The sequence below is a fragment of the Atta cephalotes genome (assembly GCF_000143395.1).
Source record: "Atta cephalotes unplaced genomic scaffold scaffold00079, whole genome shotgun sequence".
Taxonomy (NCBI): Eukaryota; Metazoa; Arthropoda; class Insecta; order Hymenoptera; family Formicidae; genus Atta; species Atta cephalotes.
The window spans coordinates 628,811-652,124 of NW_012130143.1; the positions used below are offsets into that span (position 1 = coordinate 628,811).

The 23,314-nt window shown below is 33.0% G+C and overlaps 3 protein-coding genes across 3 annotated transcripts; 1 reads left to right on the forward strand and 2 right to left on the reverse strand.

The window, feature by feature from the left end:
• Positions 1-2,542: 2,542 nt before the first annotated feature.
• Positions 2,543-5,835, forward strand: LOC105624453 (ATP-binding cassette sub-family G member 5). Its single transcript, XM_012205814.1, has 5 exons — positions 2,543-2,738; positions 3,438-4,013; positions 4,256-4,478; positions 4,757-4,971; positions 5,168-5,835. The coding sequence occupies exons 1-5, from the start codon at positions 2,543-2,545 to the stop codon at positions 5,833-5,835; spliced, it is 1,878 nt and encodes a 625-aa protein (XP_012061204.1).
• Positions 5,836-7,540: 1,705 nt separating this feature from the next.
• Positions 7,541-10,510, reverse strand: LOC105624454 (succinyl-CoA:3-ketoacid coenzyme A transferase 1, mitochondrial). Its single transcript, XM_012205815.1, has 7 exons — positions 10,430-10,510; positions 9,701-10,081; positions 9,194-9,619; positions 8,965-9,073; positions 8,640-8,856; positions 8,315-8,526; positions 7,541-8,160 (listed from the first exon to the last, which is right to left on the reverse strand). Exons 1-7 carry the CDS (start codon positions 10,508-10,510, stop codon positions 7,973-7,975), a joined length of 1,614 nt encoding a protein of 537 aa, XP_012061205.1. The 3' UTR covers positions 7,541-7,972.
• A 2,714-nt stretch (positions 10,511-13,224) lies between these two features.
• LOC105624456 (PDZ domain-containing protein GIPC3) lies at positions 13,225-17,270 on the reverse strand. Its single transcript, XM_012205816.1, has 5 exons — positions 16,935-17,270; positions 14,859-14,955; positions 14,391-14,773; positions 14,028-14,109; positions 13,225-13,382 (listed from the first exon to the last, which is right to left on the reverse strand). Exons 1-5 carry the CDS (start codon positions 17,268-17,270, stop codon positions 13,225-13,227), a joined length of 1,056 nt encoding a protein of 351 aa, XP_012061206.1.
• Positions 17,271-23,314: the final 6,044 nt, after the last annotated feature.

Consider the following 23,314-nt stretch of genomic DNA (forward strand, 5'->3'; position numbering starts at 1 on the left):
TTAATTCAAACCCCAAAATTCAGCTTCGAAAATAGAAGAAACAAATTTATTTCCATTTTCCGTACAGAATTTAATCGATATCGGTAGATGGACGAATCTTTGCGAGGACGTTCAAAAAATCGCGGAACATGCGTGAAGGCGAGTCGGCGCCTGCAGCGAAGGCAAGAAGGGGAGAAGAAGAGGAGAAGAAGAAAAGAAGAAAAAGAGTGAAGAGCGTTGCCGCGCTCTGATCTTCGTGACAATGACTCACCGGCTGTGTATTCGCGCTAGGCCTTCAACCTTGGAAGCTGGTAGAATCACGACAACGACGCTGCTGCCTTCTCTCCATTCCGGTTCGTCGTCCTCCACCGATCGCCGGCCGATCGGACTTCCCGCGGACTTAGCGTGACAGAGAAAAAGGATGTACTTCCCTTGCGTGTGGAAGAGTCGTCACTCTCGGAGATGAAAAACAAAATCTTTTTCTCTTAGGTGACACGTCGTTACCGCGATGCCACCGATTCCGTCTTCGTCGTCGTCGTCGTCGATTCTTAGCCGAGATATCTTCCTTGGCTCGCGATCGAAGCGAAGCGCCAAGTATCGCGCGACTCGCCAGAGTCCTGTCCGAACGCTGGTCGCCACCGCTGACGGAGAAGCCCACCGAGGCCCACGAGTTTCCCTCTCCGGGGCCTCACCGGTACCCCTCCGACAAGTTCGCAATGGCGTGAACGCTCCGGGTTCGCATCACGATAGCTTGCTCTATCTAACATGGATCCTCTGCGCTTTTTTGTACTTTCGTTTCTCGTTCTTGCCTCTTCTTGTGCATTTATGTTTTGTTTTACGTGCGACGGAATGTATTCAAGTTAAGGGAGTTTTTATAGAGAGGTATATGGAAGCATAACTTGAAGATAGAAGAATAGAACTCAAATAAAATGGAACAAAATAAAACTGAAACAAAGTAAATTCATGTAAAAGTTAACGCGAGTTAACGTAAAAGAAATATTTCTATCTACCTTTTCTTTCTGCAGTTATCGAGTTGTCGAGAAATTCATCTTTATTCATCTTATTAATACCATCTTTATCCTGTTCAAGGATTTGCATTCATCTTATTGTTAGAGCATGGTTTATATTGTAATTAGTTAAAATTTTGATTTTTTTTTTCTTTGTTATCATGGAACAGTCATAAGATAAAATAACAGGTGACATTTTAACTTCGTCTATTTCTAATATAAATAATAAAGATATAAATTTATTTTTTGCATCTTGCATCAAACTAAAGCATATTTTTAAATTTACTAAATTTTAATATTTACTAAATTTTATTTCTTGGAATATTACTAAGTAAGTAAACATTTATTTACAGTAAATAAATGTTTACTCAATAAAAAAAATGATAGTTAAATCAAATTAATTGATTGATTTAATCAAATTAATGATTTTTCTATCAAATAAATATATGTTTACATTTACTAATTTACTTAAAACTATTCAAACAAATATTTATTAAAATTTAGTATTTTTTTTAGTGTACATACCATTAGAATACATTACAATTTGTAATGTATAATTGCTGAGACGTTACTAATTTATATTTCCCCTTTTCTATAAAAAAACAAAGTTTTCGAACGAAACAACATTGTAAGAGAATCAACTATGGGCAGATAAAAATTCGATATAAACTAATGTGTCTACGCAAACAAAAATGCGACATATTTTTGTGATAAATACTTCGTGGATCGGTATCTAAACAGCATCTCGACTAGTTTACATGACGTTGAAACGCGCACATCGCGTTCTTACGCCGATGGTCTTGCTCGGGGTCGACCCCCCTCCAGATCGCGAGCCCGCGTTGGAGAAGACATTCACCTCGAGGAGAGCCAACTCCCAGCCGGATAGCCAGCCAGGTATCGTTACCTGTAGCTACGCATTTCTCGTGTCCCAGCCTCGCTCGAGCGAGTCACTTTTACGCGCTGGTCAGTGCGCACTGCAATCCGCACAGCGGTAACACGCTCTTACGTTGGTGCATTATTCACTATCATCCGGACTGCCATTTTGCAGAGTTGCGGAAGATTATAAAAAACGCGAGTGCGGGTGGATTCCTTTGTTAAGGTGCACGGTGTTCTCCAAGTCGCGGACACGCACAAGTGCGCGACGGATGGATGAATTCGGTGACAGCTTTTTACCTCGGTATCTTCATGTTCCTTTGAATATTATTTATCACTTTTAATATCTTATAAAATACTCATACGTTTCTTTGATTAATATTGCGATACTGATTATAATGATTAATTTGAAAAATAACTCATACAGCAGATTTCATCTGACATTTTGAAAACGTCTTTAGGACGTAAGACGGCGTCTTTAGAACGTCTTAGGACGTCTCTCGGATGTATGTATAGAAATAAACAATTGTTATTTTGGGATAATTGTGAAGTTACGTAAATTGCAATAAAAAATATGTTATATTTTGAAAGAAATAATTTTAGAATCTTTATTTCTGTAGAGCTTCGCAGATGTTACTTGAGGAATGTAACTGTGGCTACCGAAAGTAATATCGATTCTCAAGATGCTTCCATCTGATTGCGTTTTGGACATATCCAACGTGTTTCACTCCACCTCGGTAGTGATCGAAGGAACCTGTCTCAATAAATCCGAACCTACCGCAGTGCTTAGAGATGTATCAGCTCGCGTCCATGGCGGGGAAGTACTGGCTATTCTAGGATCAAAAGGTTCCGGCAAACGAGCGCTTCTCGATGTTATCGGTGAATATTTCTGATCATTCTTTCCAACATTGTATTGTAACGTTTCGCAAAATTGCAAACAATGTAGCGCATAAATCACTTTTAATCAGAGCTTTGAAATTTACTATAGCTAATCTTTTCTATACGAAAAGAACAGTTTTGTTAAAGTATCTAAAAATTTAATTACAAAACATTCAGTTACAGGTCTGAAAATAATTTTGTTGAATTAGCAAAATAATTATGCAGACTCGTTGCTAGAATATTAAAACTTCTTTAATTTCCTACAAAATCATTTTTATGATCCAGCAAAATTATTTTCAGATCTGTATCTACCTAAATTCTGTATCTACCTAAATTTTTATTTCAACAATTGTTCTTCCCATGTATTAGGTTGTCCAGAAAGTTCGTGTCGATGTTGAAGGAAAATTTAAACGCAGAAAATTTAAATTTTAGTGTACATTTATTAAATTATATAGATTAGTCGACATGAACTTTCTGATACAACCCAATATATCTATGACATTCATTTTGGCGTCATGCCATAATGAAAAAGTTTTTATAATTTTTATAATTTTATAGTTTTATAGTTTTTATAATTTTATAATTTATTTGTAGTTAAAAATTTTATTTAAAAAATTTAAAAAAATGGACATAAAGAAAAAATGGATGATAATAATATCCCAGATTCGGCGTATTAATTAAATTTAAAATTTCTACTAGCTGGAAGAGCGGAAGGCGAGACGAGGGGACGAGTTACCCTGAACGGCAACCTGCTGACTCCGGAGTTATTTCGGCGTCATGGCGGTTACGTAGCTCACAGATGTCACCTCCTGCCGAGTTTGACAGTTCGCCAGACTCTGATGTACGCCACGTGGCTCGCCAATCTAAACAATCGCGAGGCCCGAGTGCGACAAACTCTCGCCGACCTGGCGCTCTCGCAGGTCGCCAATCGATCGGTGAACGATCTCACCAGGCCGGAATATCGACGATTGATGCTGGGAGTGCAACTTGCCAAAGATCCGACTCTGTTATTGTTGGACGAGCCAACCTGGGACACCGATCCTCTCAACACATATCTCATCGTCTCGATGCTGTGGTCTTATGCCACCAGACGCGGCTCCATTGTTGTCCTCACTATGGAAACACCTAGGTCTGACGTGCTACCATTTGTTAGTCGCGTAACGTTACTGTGCCTGGGTGCGGTGGTTTATTCTGGACCCACCAGAAGTATGTTAGATTATTTTACCTACATTGGCTTCCCATGTCCGGAACTGGAAAATCCGTTGATGTATTACCGTAAGTAATACCGCATGGAACAATGTTATTCTCCTCCCTCCTTCTCTTTCATCCCTTTCTCCTTTTTCTTTCCTTGTGATCATTTCGTTTAGAAAATTGTAATTATTTTATTTCAACACTCTTTATTATTTTCCGAGTCCTTAGAACGTTTTAAAAAAGTAACTGATTTAAATAATGACGAAGATATTTAAAGAAAATTAATTAAAATAAATTAATAAATCAGAATTTTGTCATTTTTTCAGTATGCTTGTCGACTGTCGATCGTCGCTCCAGAGATCGTTTTCTGGAGTCTAATCAACAGATATCGGTTTTGGTCGAGAAATTCAAGGTGGATGGAGTGCTTTACATGAAAGAAGGACCCCAAGTGTCTCACAATATGAAAGATACAACTCTTGGTATTATGCACAAGGGCTTAGGACGTGGAATTAAACCTGGATGCTTCTCGACTCTTTTGGCGCTATATTTGTGAGTTTCCTGAATTATAATGATTTACATAAATGCAGTATCATATTAGTTGAACAAAATTAAAGCTTAACTAGTATAACAAATTTTTCAAAGCCAATTTTTCTTCAGAAAAAATTTTACTGACAATTATTAATTGTAAATCTTTTAACATTTCGATAGATTATATTGACATCACATATGTTTGAAAGTAAATTATCTTCGAGCTGATTCTAAAGTCTATCGGTAAAATTAAGATCGACCATTTTAGGATAACTTATTAATCTTATTATTATATTTAGACGAAGTATGGCGGCTACATTTTCGTTCAATAAGATCGGCCTGGGACACTTTGCTGCTCGTCTGCTGTTACTGCCATTCGTCATTGCTCTAATGAGTATACTGTATTCACATTCAAGTCCCGTACAATCAAGAATTTTCTTGCAAACCGGCGGCTTGATTTTCAATGTCTTGACGTTATTTTACGTAGCCGGAATAGTCGCGACATCCCTTTTGTGTAAGTCAAAAAGCAACTAATTTAAAAAAAATAGATAATAAACAGCTTTCCAATCTCTAATCTTCAATCTTAGAGATATTAAAATAATTTTTAATGTTTTTCGAATTTATTTTATTCATATCGCTATTGAAAATATGTTGAAGTGCATTTTCTCTTCTGATTTACATTTGGCACTTAATTACATAAAGATTGATAGTTCCAGGTTTTCGTGCAAGATATTACCAAGAGAAACGAGAGGGTCTCTACGGTGGCGCGATGTTCTTGACCGCATATACCATGCTGAGTCTTCCATTGAGTTTCATATCGACGCTGATAACGATCGGGATTTTGATTCCCATTTTGGAACTGGATCTCACCTCGTGGGCGTACGCTTCCGGTATTCTGTGGTCCAGTTACGTGGCAGCCGAGCAAGTAACGGTAGCTGTACTGATGGTGATCGGTAGACCCATAACTGGTGCCATTACAGTACTATACATGACCCTGTTATCTTTGATAGTTGCGTCAGGTGCGATTCGTAGCTTGAAGAACTTGCCTTATTGGTTGGCGATGGTGACGACCGCATTACCAACGAGATATGCATCTCTTGCATTGAACCAGTTGGTGATCGATACTCCCATTCTATCTAATTTACCCTACAACGAGAGTTTCACCTGTCCGGGTGTACCTGAGCTTTGCAGGTACCCTAATGGCAATATTTATCTGATAGAACGTTTCACTAGAGAAGGTGAAAATATCCGCGAGGTGTTATATATAGAGCTGAATCTACTAATCTCCTTAGCGTTTGCCGTCGGACTTATTATATTGAATAGCGTTTTGTATCTGTTGCCACTACCTGCCAGAGTGAAGGCGAAATTCAGAGAATAATGGATTGTTGAACGTAGACTCCTGAATAGTTGCAAGGACTATGTTAGAATTGTGACATAGGCGAGAAATGCACGTTAATTTATGCATGTCATTTGTAAATAAAGACAATTTGGCTAAATCTAAGTGACAAGATCGCTTTAAAACATTTGTAAAAATGGGTAAAAATTGTCTTGTCCTCCCTTGATAGACAGTAAATGGTCGTAAAAAAGTGAGCCTAAAGTGAGCCTAAATAAATGGACAGAAACACACGGCTGTTTAACAGCTGTTGAAACGAGTAAAATATACGCTTTTACGTATAAAATTCCAAGATAAGCGTTATTTCTGTCCATTTTAGGACTTTCATAAGTACAGCGCGCCATCTGATTCTGACACTGGCTGAGTATTCAGGAGCTTTAAAAAGCACGTCTAGTATTATATAATAATTATCAGTATATTCTATATTATTATTATTCTTCATTAAGAGATAATAATTATGACAGGAGAAATTTAATTTTTTAACAACTCAAAAAACATAGAGATACTGAAAATTTTGATAGTTTTATGGAGATTGCCAAGTTGCAAGATCAAATAAAAGTGCAACTTAAGATTACTATCTTAAAAAAAATAATATACTTAAGAGACTAAGGGAAAAGCAACTGAAGTTTCTGAATGCTTTTCCTCAAATGCTGAGTTTTGAAAAAAAACATTCAGAAACTTCAGTTGCTTTTTCTTAGTTTCTTATAAAGCTCGGTTGCATCAATATTACTTTAATATTAAGCAAAGCTTAAAATTCTCTTTGGCCCTATCTTAGTGCAACCGGGTTTAAAAAGGTCCAATTACACTAATGTTCTTTTGATTTTAAGCGAGACTTAAAAACTTTGTTCCTATCTCTTTTCGATTTTAAAACAAGATAGAGAGAATTATAAATTTCGCTTAGAATCAAAGTAACATTGGTACAACCGTGTCTTTTAGAGAGAATATTTTCCCCGGATTTGGTTTTTTGACCCCATTTGAGAGGTCACAGTACAATACGTATCAATTTTTAGCTTTTTAGCCTCTTCGGGGAGCAGAGGCTTTATGTTTTTGCCTTAGAGTTTGTCAACACTCGACAAGGATTCGAGAACGTTAAACTACGTTTAACATCAAATCCGAACAATTGCGTATGGAGGATGGAGATCAAACCCGGATACTATAGATCACGAATCAATTGCACTAAGCGGCGAGCCACTCGGCGCTCCGAAAAATTGTGAATGTGGCTGTAAGAGAAATTGTTCGAATGTGTGGTTGTATAAGAAAGAATAACAACTATAACTTGGTGTAAATGCGATGATAAAGCACGTCAAAATCAGATAAACATATTAATAAGAAAGCAAGAAGAATCTTTAACTGTCTAGTTGGATCTTAATAGTGCTCTTGTATAATTTTGTGAATTTATTGATCCATTTTTTGTTCCTGTACTAGAATTCTCTTTCTCGTTTTCGACAAATATTAAACATATATCTATTTCACTTTAAGTTTCAAAAGTGTACACTGACTCAGCAACAAAAAAAAACAGACCTCTTATGATCATCATATTTAACATTGAGCGAAATTCGAATATTCGGATTTGGCGCCGATTAAATGGCGTATGTATTACATTTATTTAATTTAAATTCTGAGTGTATATAAAATTGTAAATAACATTAGAATTAGAAATATCGATCAAAGAAAAAAACGCATATCAAAAATATTAAAAACTTTTATTTCATAAGATGTGTTACAAAATCATTTTGTTTATCTAGTATCATAATGTTAATTAGTATATATAACATTTCTTTGCAAATATATCATAATCATTCTGATAATTTACAACAAATAAGAATATATGTACAATATAATGCAGTTTATGTATAGTAATTAATCAAGCATTAGTAATGTTTACTTGATAATTGAAATATATTGCAATATATTACACGAAAAATACGAATCTATGGAAAAAAAAACGAATATATCAATAGAAACATAATATGCAATATAATTATGCATAATCAATAACTCCATTTATTTGTTAAATTACATATTTATAATTTAAAATGTATTAAAAATTTACTTTCAGGAATCATTGAAGGAAACATTGAATTATCATATTGCATATTACATTTGTGAAATATATTACAACTTATAAATCCTCGTCTGTAACTTGTCCCATTTCCTTAAGATCATCGGCAACAATGAATTCACAGTCCGTTGAACTGATGATCTGACTAATATCGACATTATGTGCGATCTCAATAAGTTTTAATCCTTCTCCTTTCACTACTTCAAATACTCCGAGCTCTGTGATAATTAAATCTACACATTGCTGACCTGTAAAGAACAAAAATTATTGCATAAAGTAACTAGAAATAATACAAAAATATTAGAAAATAATTACTTTTAAAGTATATTAATCAATAATAAATTATTTTCTTATTTTACGTATAAGCAAAATAAAAAAAATTTAAGTATCACTGATTTTTACCTGTGACAGGCAAAGTGCAATTCTTCAAAATTTTTGGACTTCCATCACGAGCTGTATGTTCCATAGTTACCACTACCTTCGTGCTCGCCGCGGAAACAAGATCCATAGCACCACCCATGCCTTTTACCATTGTACCCGGTATCATCCAATTAGCTAAATCTCCGTTCTCCGACACTTGCATGCCTCCAAGAATAGTCAGATCAATATGACCTCTGTGAATGTAAAAAAATATAATTATTAAACTTGTTTATTTTGAATATATTTTAATATTTGTCGTGAAAAAAACATGCTAATAATTAATCTATATAAATAATTATATACAAACCCTCGAATCATTGCGAAGCTCTCATCACTACTAAAGAAAGCAGCGCCGGGCAAAACAGTTACAGTTTCTTTTCCAGCATTGATAAGATCCGCGTCGACGTCATCTTCATCCGGAACAGGACCCAATCCAAGAATACCATTTTCTGATTGCAATGTCACTTTTACATCCTTCGGGATGTAGTTACTAGCAAGCATAGGCATACCGATTCCCAAATTTGCTACAAAAATTTTCGATTTAAATACATTGATGAGAAATTTGATTATTTCATTCAAAATCTCTCAGAGTATCTCCAATTCAAGTGTTTAACAAATTATTTTAAACCTACCATACATTCCATCCTTAAATTCGAGGGCAGCGCGCCTGATAATCATATTCCTTGCTTTACTAGCCGGTGTCACTTTTTTAGGCTTTATGGTTTGTTTCGTCGAATATTTCTGCAGAAAAAAATTATATTATTATTTAATATAATTAATTATATTATTTAAAACATTTACATAAATTATATATAATTAAATATGCATAACGATTATTAATTAAAGTAAATAAGCGCCAACCTCAATCCGTTTTTCATAACGTGACCCCTTCACAATCCTGTCTACGAAAATACCAGGTAAATGAATGTGATCAGGATTTAATTGACCAAGTTCCACAATCTCCTCTACTTCGACGATTGCTACTTTGGCCGCCTTGCACATCACAGGATTGAAGTTCCTCGCCGATTTCCGGAAAATTAGATTGCCGGCAGTGTCGGCCTTCCACGCCTTCACAAGTGCAAAGTCGCCAGTGATGGCGGTTTCCAAAACATAATTTCGTCCATCAAACTGATTCACGTTCCTCGGCTCACCCGATATCTCGGCCTTGCCGTTTTTGTCATATTTTACGATGACGTTGCCCTCCTGTACAATGGTACCAAAAGCTGTGGGAGTATAGAAAGCTGGAATACCAGCACCACCTGCTCTTACACGTTCCGCCAAAGTGCCCTAAGTAAGTAATAATCGTTATTCGATTTGTAACAATTTATGAGATTTATGATGTACCTTTCCTTATTTTTAAAGCATTACCTGCGGTGTTAATTCAACTTCCAATTGACCACTAAGATACTGCCTTTCGAATTCAGAATTTTCTCCCACATATGATGCAATCATCCTTTTGACTCTGTGCTCCTTCAGCAATATACCCAGCCCAAAGTCTTCTACCCCAGCATTATTCGAAACTAATGTTAGATCTTTTGAACCTTTTTTTAATATAGCTGCTATTAAATTTTCTGGAATGCCACAAAGACCAAATCCACCAACCAAAAGTTTGGCTCCATCATGTACATCAGACACAGCTTCCTCTATATTTTTGAAGATTTTACCATTTCCTACTGGTGTTTTCAGCTTTTCAATCTCCTCCTCCACTTCTGGGATATCAGCTTTGATGGAGAAATTAACTGTGCATACCTGTTAAATGAAATTTAAATTAGATCTGCCTAAAAAATATTTTAAAATATACCTTCAAAAATTAAAGAATGCATTATATTAATAATTGCAAAAATGAGAAATAAGATATACATTCAGAAATACAAAAGTATATAAAAATATTTTTAAAAATCGACGATTTACATTAAAATAACAAATCATTAAACAAATAGCAGTTTCTTAAAATAATTAATTATACGCCAAACATGTAATGCACAATTTAAATTTATTTAAAATGTATATTGCAACATCACTGAAAACAAAGAAAATTAAGATAACTCTTTCAGGCGGTTATACGTACATCTGATAAATAGAGAGCTGTTTACGCACCCGTGATACTTTTATAGCACCCCGAGGGCCGCTGCTCCAACGCAGAAATACACCGCTGACCCCTCTCAATGCGAATGCCATAGTCACCGTAGACTAAATACACAATTGTTATTCGTAAGACGTATATGAGTCCGTCGGAGATTAAGCTCGAGCTTAACGCTATCTGCTTCGATATTACTTCATCAATTCTTCCCGGAATAAATATCTTATTATTTATCTTGATCGTGTCTTTCGTCTTTTCGTTGTAATCAGTCTCGACGTGCCGAAATATCGTCTCGCAACAATTGTTAAGGAACTTCGCGCCGCGGAAATCTGCGAAACCTAACCTCTCACTAACAGCTCACACACGGAGGTACGGACGGTGACTGGACAGAACGGAACGCGCGCCGACATTTCAATTTAAAATTATGCGATCAGGAACGTATTAATCTGTATTAAAGCTTAAAAAATGGGACTTTGACTCATGACATGATTGCATCGGAAATCAAAGTATAGGGAAGAGTACAAAGAAAGTTCAAGAAACAGTTTTAAGAGGAGGAGATTTCGAGTTTAAAGCTCATATTAGAACGCACTTTTAACAGCTGATGTTAGCGTGCGTTAGTATTTTATTTAAATTACATATAATTATACTTAGAATTTCAGAAATAAAATTTCACAAATTACTAGTATTATTATGGCATTATTTTTGTAAACAATATAAACAATATTAATTTAATTATTTTTATCTATCAAATTGTTTTTTTATTAATTATAATTAGCCATATTTTTCATTCTTTTTCTTTTTTGAGGCACGGAAATATTCTACGCAGGCTTTATCGTGAAATACGACTCTGATAGAAAACGTATTTATCGTATTTACGCCGTTTTGTAGCGAGGACATCAGCTTTCAAACGATTATGCAGATATTAGATATTGATCTAAAAGAGGAACGATTTGATAATACAAATACATATATCTTCTTATTTTTTTTAATTGCGTTTCTTAATATAAAATCTCCACACAACTTCTCAAGAATTATTTTATCTGAAATATCAATAGACAGACAATTAATTAATTCATTGTATAAAGATACACAAAAAATGTCGTGAACCAGTATTTGCAACATGAAAACTCCAAAAGGTACTCTTATTTATAGTATATTATATTATATAATATATTTAATCATATGTTATATTTAATATGTATAAGAATTTATAAAATACAATATTACATGTTTTTAATAAACGTAAAATTATTGAAATTCTTGCGTAATAATGCTAAAGTGAATTAGAGAGGTCAGATAGAACACAGAGTCATAATTATATCATAGAACATCATCATGACGTCATTTGATATCTAAAAATTGACTTATAAGTGACAAATGAGGTCATGATAATATCCTCATTTCTGTATTCTATTTGGATCTGTTTTTTATATGTGTTTCAACAAAAGATTTTTCCTACCTTCGTTATCTTAGATAGCGAACATCAACCTTTATAATGGTGATATACATTCTATAAATAGTCTTCAAGATGTTTGGTTTCATAATAAATATTTATTCGTGTGAAATCAATGAAGATGAAGCCTTTATTATAAAGACTTTATTTCTCGAAAATGAATATAATAATTTCTCGCATTTTGTGATCATATTGCATGAACTTAAATATGTATTAAAATATTATATTAATCCATTCTTATCACTATAATCCGAATGCTCCTCGAGGAACATTAAAATGTCTTATAAGATATCAAAACGTTTTATAATTATTATATATAATTAACTTATGAAATAATTGAAAAGACAAGTTTGACGTCCTTAATTTTCAAACATTCTTTATCAAACTAAAAACATCTTTGAGATGTCTTCTAGACATGTCTGTTGCCTGGGTGGATACTAATGAATACTAATACAGTTCATGTTAGAATAATATTATTGATATCACGCGATACCAACGCAATAACGTCATTTGATAATGCCAATCAGCATATTTACGCTGTCGTTCGAATAATTAATAATATATAATAATCACTAACAGATATTTTCTGCGTCTTTTTTTTATAGCGAACGATTTTACATCGATATCGATTTGAATGAACAGAACGTTTTGTTATAACAAGGAAATTAAGATCCGTGCTTTAATACAAAAGAAGAGAAAGAATTTACAATAATAAATTCTTTTTTAATACAGTTTTTTAATACAGTTCTTTAAGATAATATCTTTCGAATAATATCGAAAATATTGTCATTGATTTTCTGCGCAATCTATAAAGTATTACCTTTCATTGTCCTCTATTTTCCAATTTGAGTTGCTACGCTCTTGCCATATGACACAGTGTATGATATGATTATTACGGAGTATATTGTAGATTTTAGCCTACATCTTTACCACGCATCTAGGATCGAATACAGCTCGATTCATTTGAGGAACATTCGTAAATCAAATTATTCGTTGATTACGTTCAGCAGAAAAAGCAACTTTACAACTATCGTAAAATTAATTCTTTAATTTTAATTATTCTTTTTTGTTCTTAGTTCCTCACTGGATCTAAATGTATAAATCATATTAAAGAATTTTAAAAGCTGCTTTTTTTGCTGAACGCAGTTATTTTTTAAATAAAATTGTTCAAAGAGAAATGTAATCACGATTGACGCTAAACATGCGCCCACGTGTAGGCCTCTGGATTACGGTAACACAAGAATAAATGAACGTCATCTTCTTCAATCAGAAGAACACTTCGTTCATAGATAATTTCATCACTTCATTGTTCGACATTTTGTTGGACATGTTTTTTTCATTACATTGTTGATCCTCTCGTCATCGATGTCGGCCCGCTCTGGCATCCGTCACAGCGCCCCACAATTCGATCACAAAATCGTCAGTAAAACCAAAGTCCTCCAAGTCGGAGTTGTCTATCGCTTCGGCAAAGTCTATACTGTTGCATTTATCCTCGGCAAGTTCCCAGATTTGTGTCGCTGTAATAAATCAGATAACAATCGAATATCAATTTTAAAATAAAATAGAGACTCAAAAATTCATCAATAAAACTATACTAAAAAAGTCTTGTTGTCGCATATTAATTGGAATTCTTGTAGATTCAGAATGTATATTAGACACTTGTAAATTAGACACTTACAATTAAATCTATCTAATCAAGATAATTAAAAATTCAATTATAGTAAGAATTCTAATTCATATAATCAGAATTCGTACTTTTATACTTCTTGTTTGTACAACCAAAACATTTTTTTTAGTGTATATGTTTATTTAAATTGTTACCTATATGCTATTCTCAAGGAACACATAAAAGCTAACAAAAAATCAAAATGATTTTATTTTTATTCTTAACATCAATAAAAGTCAAATTTTGTAACCAAAAATCATCATTTTAATTTTCACGCTTCTTTTTTTTATAGAGACATCGATATCGATTTGAATGAACAGAATTATTTCGTTATAACAAGGAAATTAAGATCGGTGCTTTAATACAAAAGAAAGAGAAAGAATTTATTTAATAATAAATTCTTTTTTAATATAATTCTTTAAGATAATATCTCTATTTTAAAATAAAATCATTTTGATTTTCTCTTTACTTAATACGTTCCTTGAGTTGAACTTACCTAACTCCGTATCGGAGATGCCCATGAAGCTTTCCAAGATAGTGTTAATCTTCTGGACGCCTATCGCAGCAGCATCATCAATCTACGCAAATATTTACTTTAATTATCGCTCAATGTTCTCAACTATTCATTCAACTGGGAAAAGCGGTATATCAAAGTAATATGTGATATAAAATATATAATATCAAAGTGTGTATATGATATCTAGATAATTCAAATATTTCATAACACAGGAAACTAACACTTGTTTTATTCATCATTTTTAAAGATTAATATTATTAGAGAAATGTTATTCCCGATAAAACTATTTATTTATCTTACGAGTTCACTACTTGAATCTGCCATTGTTTCTATTTTACACACCTGCTCTACGATTTGTGCGCTACCATCAGCTTTGAATCTCAAAGTCTCCTTGCCGGATCCATAGCCAGGCTTTTTTCCTTTTTTGAGATCACCACGCGGTCCGATGCTACCAAAACCGTTCTTCTGCGGCTCCACTAGCCTCAGCGTGAACGTTGAACCCTTCGGTATATCTTTCAACATCTTCGCTACCTCAAAATGCCGCCTGCCGACGAGGCTGGTCGAATCAATCCTTTCGATATGATCGCCCACTTCAATCACCTTTATCCTGTCAATCACAGAACCTTCCTTTATACGTTTTATGAAAGCGTAGCCGGCACCATTATCAGTGATCGTCAGGCCCAAAGCGTCATCCGTTTTCACCAACTCGATTTCTTTCGGTTGGCCTGCACCGAAAATGCATTAATTATTTTTTATCTGCTTCATGCAACCTGTGCTTTCTAATTGCAAGAAAGTATAATGCATAGTAACCTTTCTTATGTGCGAATATGAAGTCGCCCACGCCGATTTGCCCGCCTAATAGCTCCGTCATGTCCACTTTGTGCGTGTTGAGTGTGCAAAAAAGAATCTGGAACGTCAAATCTTATTTTATTTTCAACATTTGAATATAACTTACCCTTACTCCTCCATCATCTCCCAAATTTTACAAAGTAAAATTTGGGAGATGGTAGAGGAGTAAGGATAACTTCTATTTAATTTGTTCATCTTTATGTATATTATTAATCCCTTTTCATTTGGGGTCTTTAAAGGAACATCAATATTTTGATTGTGAATTTTGACAAATAAATTTGAATCCGTAAAAAATAAGTAAAATATAATTCGACTTCTATGATGAAACTATGTAAAAACTAAGTAAAAACTCGTTAAAACTTTGATTAGAATTTTTTCAGATTTTTATATAATCCGAAACAATAAAAAATTTGCTCTGTTTCTCGAAGACCCTGATTGTTGACAGAAAAATTTATTGTTGCCGGCGGAAAATTAAATATATTTTTATTAAAAATGTCATCTTCGCTTTAGATTTAATATTATTCCTTCATGACAATTTAACCAATTTAATTTTGATGTCTGATTTAAATTTTATTGCAAACATTTCGTAAAATTTAAATTACATCCAAATTTATTTTCTCAATTCCCTTCGACCATCATTGCGATACAGCATGGTGCTACGATGATTTATTTAGCTTAGAGAGATTGCGAGAGAAACTAAATCCCTCACGTTCAAGCGACCCATAACAAGTCGACGAGCGACCTGGTTACATTGCGACGACCGCGTTTATACGATGAATTACACATGGCTCTCTCCTCTTTCTCTCTCATCTAATCGAGACATATCCGCCAGGTCGACGAGAGAGAGGCCACGGTCCGTGACCGGCGCTTCCTGCGTCCGGTGTCGTTTCTCCCTACGTGGGATGCTTTGCGTTGGAAACCAAGCCGTTTCCACTCCGAGTAGCTCCATTACCATTAAGTCACCGTCCTGCATTGCCGATTTCTCCAAATGTAAAGGAGGACTCGCGTAATTTTGCCTACATTTCACAGCATTTCGCGGATTCTTATACATTAACATCTTTAGAAAGTATTTAAAATAAAGTTGTGTATTAAAAAAAAGAAAAGAATAGAGTCTATTTAGCAAATTGTTCTTAATATAATTTCAAAGTAAAGAAATGCAGACACGAATAACCCAAATATCTACTTACTACGTACTTGGAGTTAAACATCTTAAGTCTTAAGATGTAAATCAATTACAAATTACAAACTGATTGAATCCCAAAGCGATTTTAGCATCTTAAAATACGATACTTAATATTTTATTGCAGAACCACATGGTTTACTCTTACTACATCTATTATGTTTCAAGACCCAGTAAATGAGAATAGATTAAAATGGATTGAAATTTTTTTCTATTCGAATGCGTATTTTAAATAGCGAATACTTTTTTTGGATTTGATTAGATTCAATTGGATTCAATTAAATTCAAACGGATGTAATTGGATTGAAAAACTGCATTTCCTATTCAAAATTTGGAATTAAACAGTATTCGCAATTGTGTTTGTGTGCACAGAAAAAGCTAATATTATTTTTAGATTGAAAGACATAGAAATATGCTCCATGCAATTCCTATAAATGAACAAAAATGCATTCAGAAGAAAAGCATTCATTTTAACATTCGTGAATCAATATTTCTGAAAATCTGAATCTCCATTTCTGAATTCATTTCAATTCATTCTCCTTTGCTGAGGCTGTGCTTCAAAATTTACTCAGTTCTGAAAATCCATAATATATGTGACGTAAACTATAGACTTTTAGTACTGGCTGTAAAATTTTGAAACACAGTCTGAGATTATCTTAAAACAAGAGCAAGCTTATAATTTAAATTTATACCAGCTTATAAGTTTCAACGCCTAACAACCAATTCTATCTCCAAAGAAACAGCTCAACGAATTAACGACATTCAGTCCTTCGATACAACGATTTAACGAATCCTTTCTTCTCTCGATAAGAAAGTCTCAACTATTTAACGGCATTTATCGGAGTCTTCGCGCTCACCTCTTCCGCGGGTAGGTCATAACGTTCGGCAATTTTCTGATACAGTTCCCGGACATTGCTGAAGTCCGATATCAGTCCTGTGGGACTGCCGTGGGCCAGTTGGCAGTGGAAAACCAGCGTCGATGGCCGCGGGTCTCGGGGTGGCGATCTCGTCTGTTCGTGTTGAAGAGGAGGACCGTTCCCCGATCGGCTACTAGTACCGTTACCATTCGTGTCGTTGTCATGACCATTGTCATTGCCGGCCTGATGATGCTGATAGTTGTAATACTGCATACCATTTGCAGCCTTCTCCGTTACCGGCGATCTCGGCGTGGTTCGCGCCTTGAACAGCGGCATCCTCGAGTCTATGAAAATAAATTATTCTACAAAAAAAGGCCCCGTTATTCAATCCGATGTGACGTGCTGGATTCTCATCGCAAAATTAAGTTATTATAATCGACAAATTGATAGCTGAGAAATGTGTGACTCTAAGCCTCCCGCGATCCTTTCACGCTGCTATCTTGAGATGGAATCGACATGATCGCGACAATGATTTATGATATCACAATAGATATCCGCGTACTTTTTAACTTTTTAAATTGAAGTCTTTTTAATTTGAAGTCATGCAAAATATTTAGTTTGTCGAATGTTTATAGAGTACTGCAAATGAGATTAAAAATATTTTTCTTTTAGTGAAGTTACTTTAATCTATACTGTAATAAATTATAATGATTTATTTCATAGAAAAATCAGTTTTGCTGAAGTATTAAAAAATTTATTTAAATATAAATCTGAAAAATAAATTTGTTTACGTCGCACGATGTAACGATTGCTAAGTTAACTTTTTATCCAAACAGGATAATGCTACAAAAGATTTTGAGCGTTCTACATAATTATTTTGATGGTCCAACAAAATTATTTTCAGATCTTTATCTACCTACAATGTTAGATACTTCAATATAACCGTTCTTTCAGTGCACGAATTTCTCTATTTCATTGAAGAAATCACGGTAAGAAATTAAAATCGCGAAGATAAGAAGTTAACTTAGTAATCGTGCGAGGTAATAATTATCAGCTCAACAATCACTTCTATGAATATGTTCGATTCTCAGATCCACGGTATTGACATAAGAGAAATGAGAACCACGGGAGAGGCACACGATAATTGCAATCTCGCGAAACCGCCACACGTTCAGGAGATAAAAGCATGTATCGACCACATGTTCTATTGCCAAGAGTATCCATTGTATGCTCGTTTCTTCTGTATTATATGCAAGATAAAATAACTGATGCGATTTATTCAAAATAAAAAATATAAGATAAGTTCCAAAAACTTATTTAAAATAAAATATAAAATATAAAATAAGAACTTATTTAAAATATTAAATAAGAAATAGGACCCGAAAATATATTTATTTATTTAAAATAACTTAGAATAACTTTTATTTAAAATATAAAAATAACTTGTCTTTTATTTTAAATAAGTTCTTTTCGAAAGGTATTTTCTATTTTATTTAAATAAAAAATAGATAGATTTCGGAAACTTACTTAAAATATAAAGTAACAAATATGTATTTTAAATAAACGTTTCAAATAGTATTTAAATAACAAATATTTTGATAATTTTGTTTATTTGAATATACAAATACATTTCTAAATACGTTTCAATTTTTTTTATAGCTACAGCCTATAATTGATATTTAATAGTATTAATCCTTCCAGAATCAGGTGGAAAATCAACATGGATCATATGTGAATATATCTCACGTACAATATTTCCACACGTACAATATTTCATCATAAATATTAGGTGTGAGAAAAAGTTCGTGGCGTTTTTACCGTTACATCTAACGGGAAAAACGCTACGAACTTTTTTCCATACCTAATAAATAAATATACTATAATTTAATTACTCACTGTCACTTTTATTGATGAATTGATAACATAACTGATACAATTTATTTAAAATAAAAAATATAAAATAGGTTCCAAAAAATTATTTAAAATTCACAATCGATAAAAAACTGATACAACGTATTTAAAATAAAAAATATAAAATAAATTCCAAAAACTTATTTAAAATATTAAATAAGAAATAGGACAAAAGAAGTTATTTTAAATAATAAATACTAATTGTTTGTAACACTTGCGCTCAACAGTATCAGACGAATTTATAAGATGCTCCTGTTTTCGCATATTACACAATTTACATAAAAACAGGAGGATCAATTCTTCGAAACAGTACCACACTATGTCTCGCTGACCGTAACATTATTCATTTATATTACCATGCAACATATTTTATGAATCGCTGAAAAAGAATGACCTGAATTCCGAAACGTATGATTTATTCATTAAATTTTTCTGCTATTCACTGTTTGTCATATTAACATTGTATGCGATTAAATTACTTTATATAAACTTTATTACCGCTCGATTCAGACCGTCATTTCTTTACATTTTGCATTACAAAAAACGAGCGAATTTTAATTAATAAATACTAAATAACTGTTTAATTTTTTTTTATTTAAAATGTATATTTTAAATAAATTTATTTGAAATAAGACTGAGCCCTGATTATATGCTTATCGCGAACTTCGTTCTTCTATACGCGAAATCACTCACGTGCGTAGCGGTCACGCACGGAACAACGTGCGTATTAATTAAGTACGCATCTCTCGGGCGCGACGTGTTGTCTACTCGGGAAACCGATGTTTTTCTCGCAAAGAAACTTCTATGTAAGACCTTTTTAAAACCAAGCCTTCCTCATCAGTTGCTCGTTTTCGATTCATGTCACCCACTGTCTTCAAATTATAGTCTTCTTCATCTTTTTTCATACGATACTCATTATTCACCTGAATTCTCTTTCAGCGAGAAACTATAACGGTCATTTTACATATATGTTTTTTTATGAATGTTTTTCTTCGCCTTCTTTGACAGAAAAATGTCTGAGAGTTCATTGAATATTTCATTGAATATTCACATGCCACAGTTTTAAGTTTCATTTAATCGCACGAGATAACAATATCGCGATCATAGATCAAAATCTGAGGTTTAAATTACGGAGAGGATTCTGATATTTCAAACAATCAACTCCAACGTTTATCGCATCAAACAGAAAATGGTTTTACAACGTATTACTCTCTAAAACTTTTAAAATGAATTATCGCTCTGAAAAGTGAAATCTTATTCTGAAGATTGAAAATAATTGAGCCACTCCTTTTTAAGATTGATTTAATTTTTACTCTTTAGTTAGAATGAGATTTCACTCTAAAAAATTTAGAAAGTACAAATTCCCGTTCTTCTACTTATGTCGTTTTCATCAGTCCATAATATTTCATCGCACGTGTTCTGAGCTATCGCAAAATCCGCGACAGTGTCCGGCGTCATGCGAATGCGTTGGAAAAACGTTGTTCTTGCCGATCCACGTTACGCAATGAGAATAATAGCTCAGCAGGAAAATATAGTAAAAATATAATCATGCGCTGTACTCGCTAAACTACCTACGTAACATATGTTATTCGCCTCAAATTTCAACCTAACGCAATTGTTATCCAGAGTATTTCAAACCTAATGCGTTTCTCTTCGATTATAAATAACAGCAAAAATCAGAAATTCAAATCAGTTTGATTTCAACCAATCTGATAACTAACAGCGAATGTGCAAATATGAATTCTTCATATTTTCTCACCGTTATCTTTTTTTTTTGTATCTTTTTTTTTGCAAAAATTAAGTTTCACAGTGCATAATTTCTTAATAATGTATAAAAAGATAATGAAAGTTATCTTTTTTCTAAAAGAGATAGTTAATTAATTTTCAAGTTTAATTAATTTTCTTTCTAATATTATGAGCTAATATTTTTCATTAAATATATTAGTATTCTCTAAATTTTTTGGAATGGAACCTTAAAAAAATCTCTAAATATGAAAATTAAACCAGTCTTGAAAAAGAGTGATTCAATTTTTATTCTTTAAAGACCGGTTTCACCGTAAGTTTCAGTATAAAATTAATTTTAATTTTTAAGAATTAGAAAAAGATAAACAATAAGTTAAATCTCGTTTATTGATGGAATCGGACTAAAAATAAAATTTCACTCTTTAGAGATTCACTGTAAAAGTTTTAAGAATAGAATTACAGATATAAATCATGACGGAGATTATGACAGAGATTATCTCGTATGTTGTCAATAATTTTATCTCATAATCCAGATGATATTAAAACTCAAGCGATAACAGGTTTCTCGAAATATTCGAAATATATGTACTTGTTTCCACAAAAAAGTAGCTTTACAATTGTTATAAAATCCTTTAATATAATTGGTTCTTGTTCTTAATTCATTGAATTAAACTAATTATATTAAAAAAAATCTTACAACAGTTGTGCAGAGCTGCTTTTTCTATTGAATGTAGCCAATGGCACAGGCGGATTCGTAGTGTTTCAAGATCAAGAAATTCAAGAAATCTTGTCTTGGTTTTGTTTTGAATTAAGACAAGAACCAAAATAAGAAATTGGAAACTGATTTCAAGATAAAACAAGAAATTGTTATCAAGATCAAGATTTCTTGACAATAAGTTAAGAAATTTCAAGAAATTTCTTGAATTTCCGTTATAGTTTTTATTTTTAATACTTTATTATTTTAATATTTTATTATTTTATTTCTGATTTGAGTAAGTTAGGTTTCAACATTCTCAATTATATTTATTGATACTTATAACAGATTATAACAGGTTATATAATATATAGAAATGTATATTCATACATTTTCATTAAATAGCAAAATAGCATATGAGTAGAGTGTAAATCGATTATTGAAAAAGTGAAGTCCCTGATCTAATCAAATTAAATTATACTTACCGATACATCCTTTTTGTCCCGATTAACCTTACATTTATGTAAAGGAATATATATAAAATTAATATTGCGAGATTATTTGCAAAAGTAATCTATTATGTATAAACTTTTGAGTACTTCTACTAATAGTATTAATTAAATCAGGAATAATTACAATATATAATAATTATAATAATAAGAATTATATTTAATAATCTTAGGAATCTAATAATCTGACATAGTTATAGTCTGAAATAGTTACTTGGTAGTCTTCTACTTCATGATATTTTAAAAATGATAATTTGAAAAATATTTTTAATCTTTATTAATAGATTTGTGCATAATAAACATTATAGGCACACTTTTAAACCATGAATTTAAATATAAAACTATGAGACGACTCAACATTCAATTTATACCTATGTTTTCTTATTATCTCTTACAACGTGATATAATAAAAGAGCCACAAGGGCCTTGCTTAAAAAAAATCAAGAAGTTTCAAGAAATTCAAGATTCTTGAATTCAAGACAAGAAATACAATATCAAGAAATAGTCAAGACAAGAAAAACGAAATTTCTTATCTTGAAAATCAAGACAAGACAAGAAATGCTCTTTAAAACAAGAAATCTTGTCTTGTTGAAACACTACGAATTCGGTTTACAGGTCGTTGACGTCGCGTCGCAACCTCTAAGTAATTGCAATTGCAAGCCACCGGATTTCGTAAACGGCTATTCTGCTACGACAATGCGAATTGTTCACGAAGCGCAATATCGCCATTCCAATTGTCTCCGATTACGGTCAATTATCTCTGATGAATCTAAAAGGAGATTGTACTGCAAATTGCGATTGGGTTCATCATCAAGCTCGTTAATTAATTGCTAGTATAACACAATAAAGAATTTTAAAAAATTCACGAATTCAAATCTGGCTAGGAATAAAATATGGAACAAGCACGCGCATTATATCAACATGAGAAATTTCCTTTCCTTCATTAAATTTTGTTTCGCTCTGTCAATTAGCGGCATACATCGATTTATATTTGTTTCGTGCAAACTACTGGCTCCAATGTTTTACCGTTTGATATTTATTCCACGGTGCGTTAGCACTGGAGAGCAACTCTCATCCGAGTCTGATTGTTCGTCGGAATTTACTCGATAAAAGCTGTTTATCGCGTCTCCAATTAGCGCATCTCGCAATATGACGCATTGAGAAAAATGTCTGGTTAAAAATGAATCAGAAAATTTTTATTGTAGTAATCATGTATATCAGTCAGAATTCTCCTTGTTACAACTAGAATTATAGTAGATTTAACGAAAAATTCGAATTCATCCGTTTTTAATTAGAATTCCAATTAATCCAACAGGCATTTTTTTCATTTGAAGGCTGACACCGTAAATCGAGCGGCAAATAATTACACAACTGTACATAATAATTTCCGACTCTTCGTTTTGTCATCGTCGCATTGCCATGAATGTGCCACGAGAGATAAACGAGGTAATATAACAGGTTTTGCGCGATATCGGAATGTTACACAGCGAAAGTAACAGCGTTTTTCTTATATATATATATAT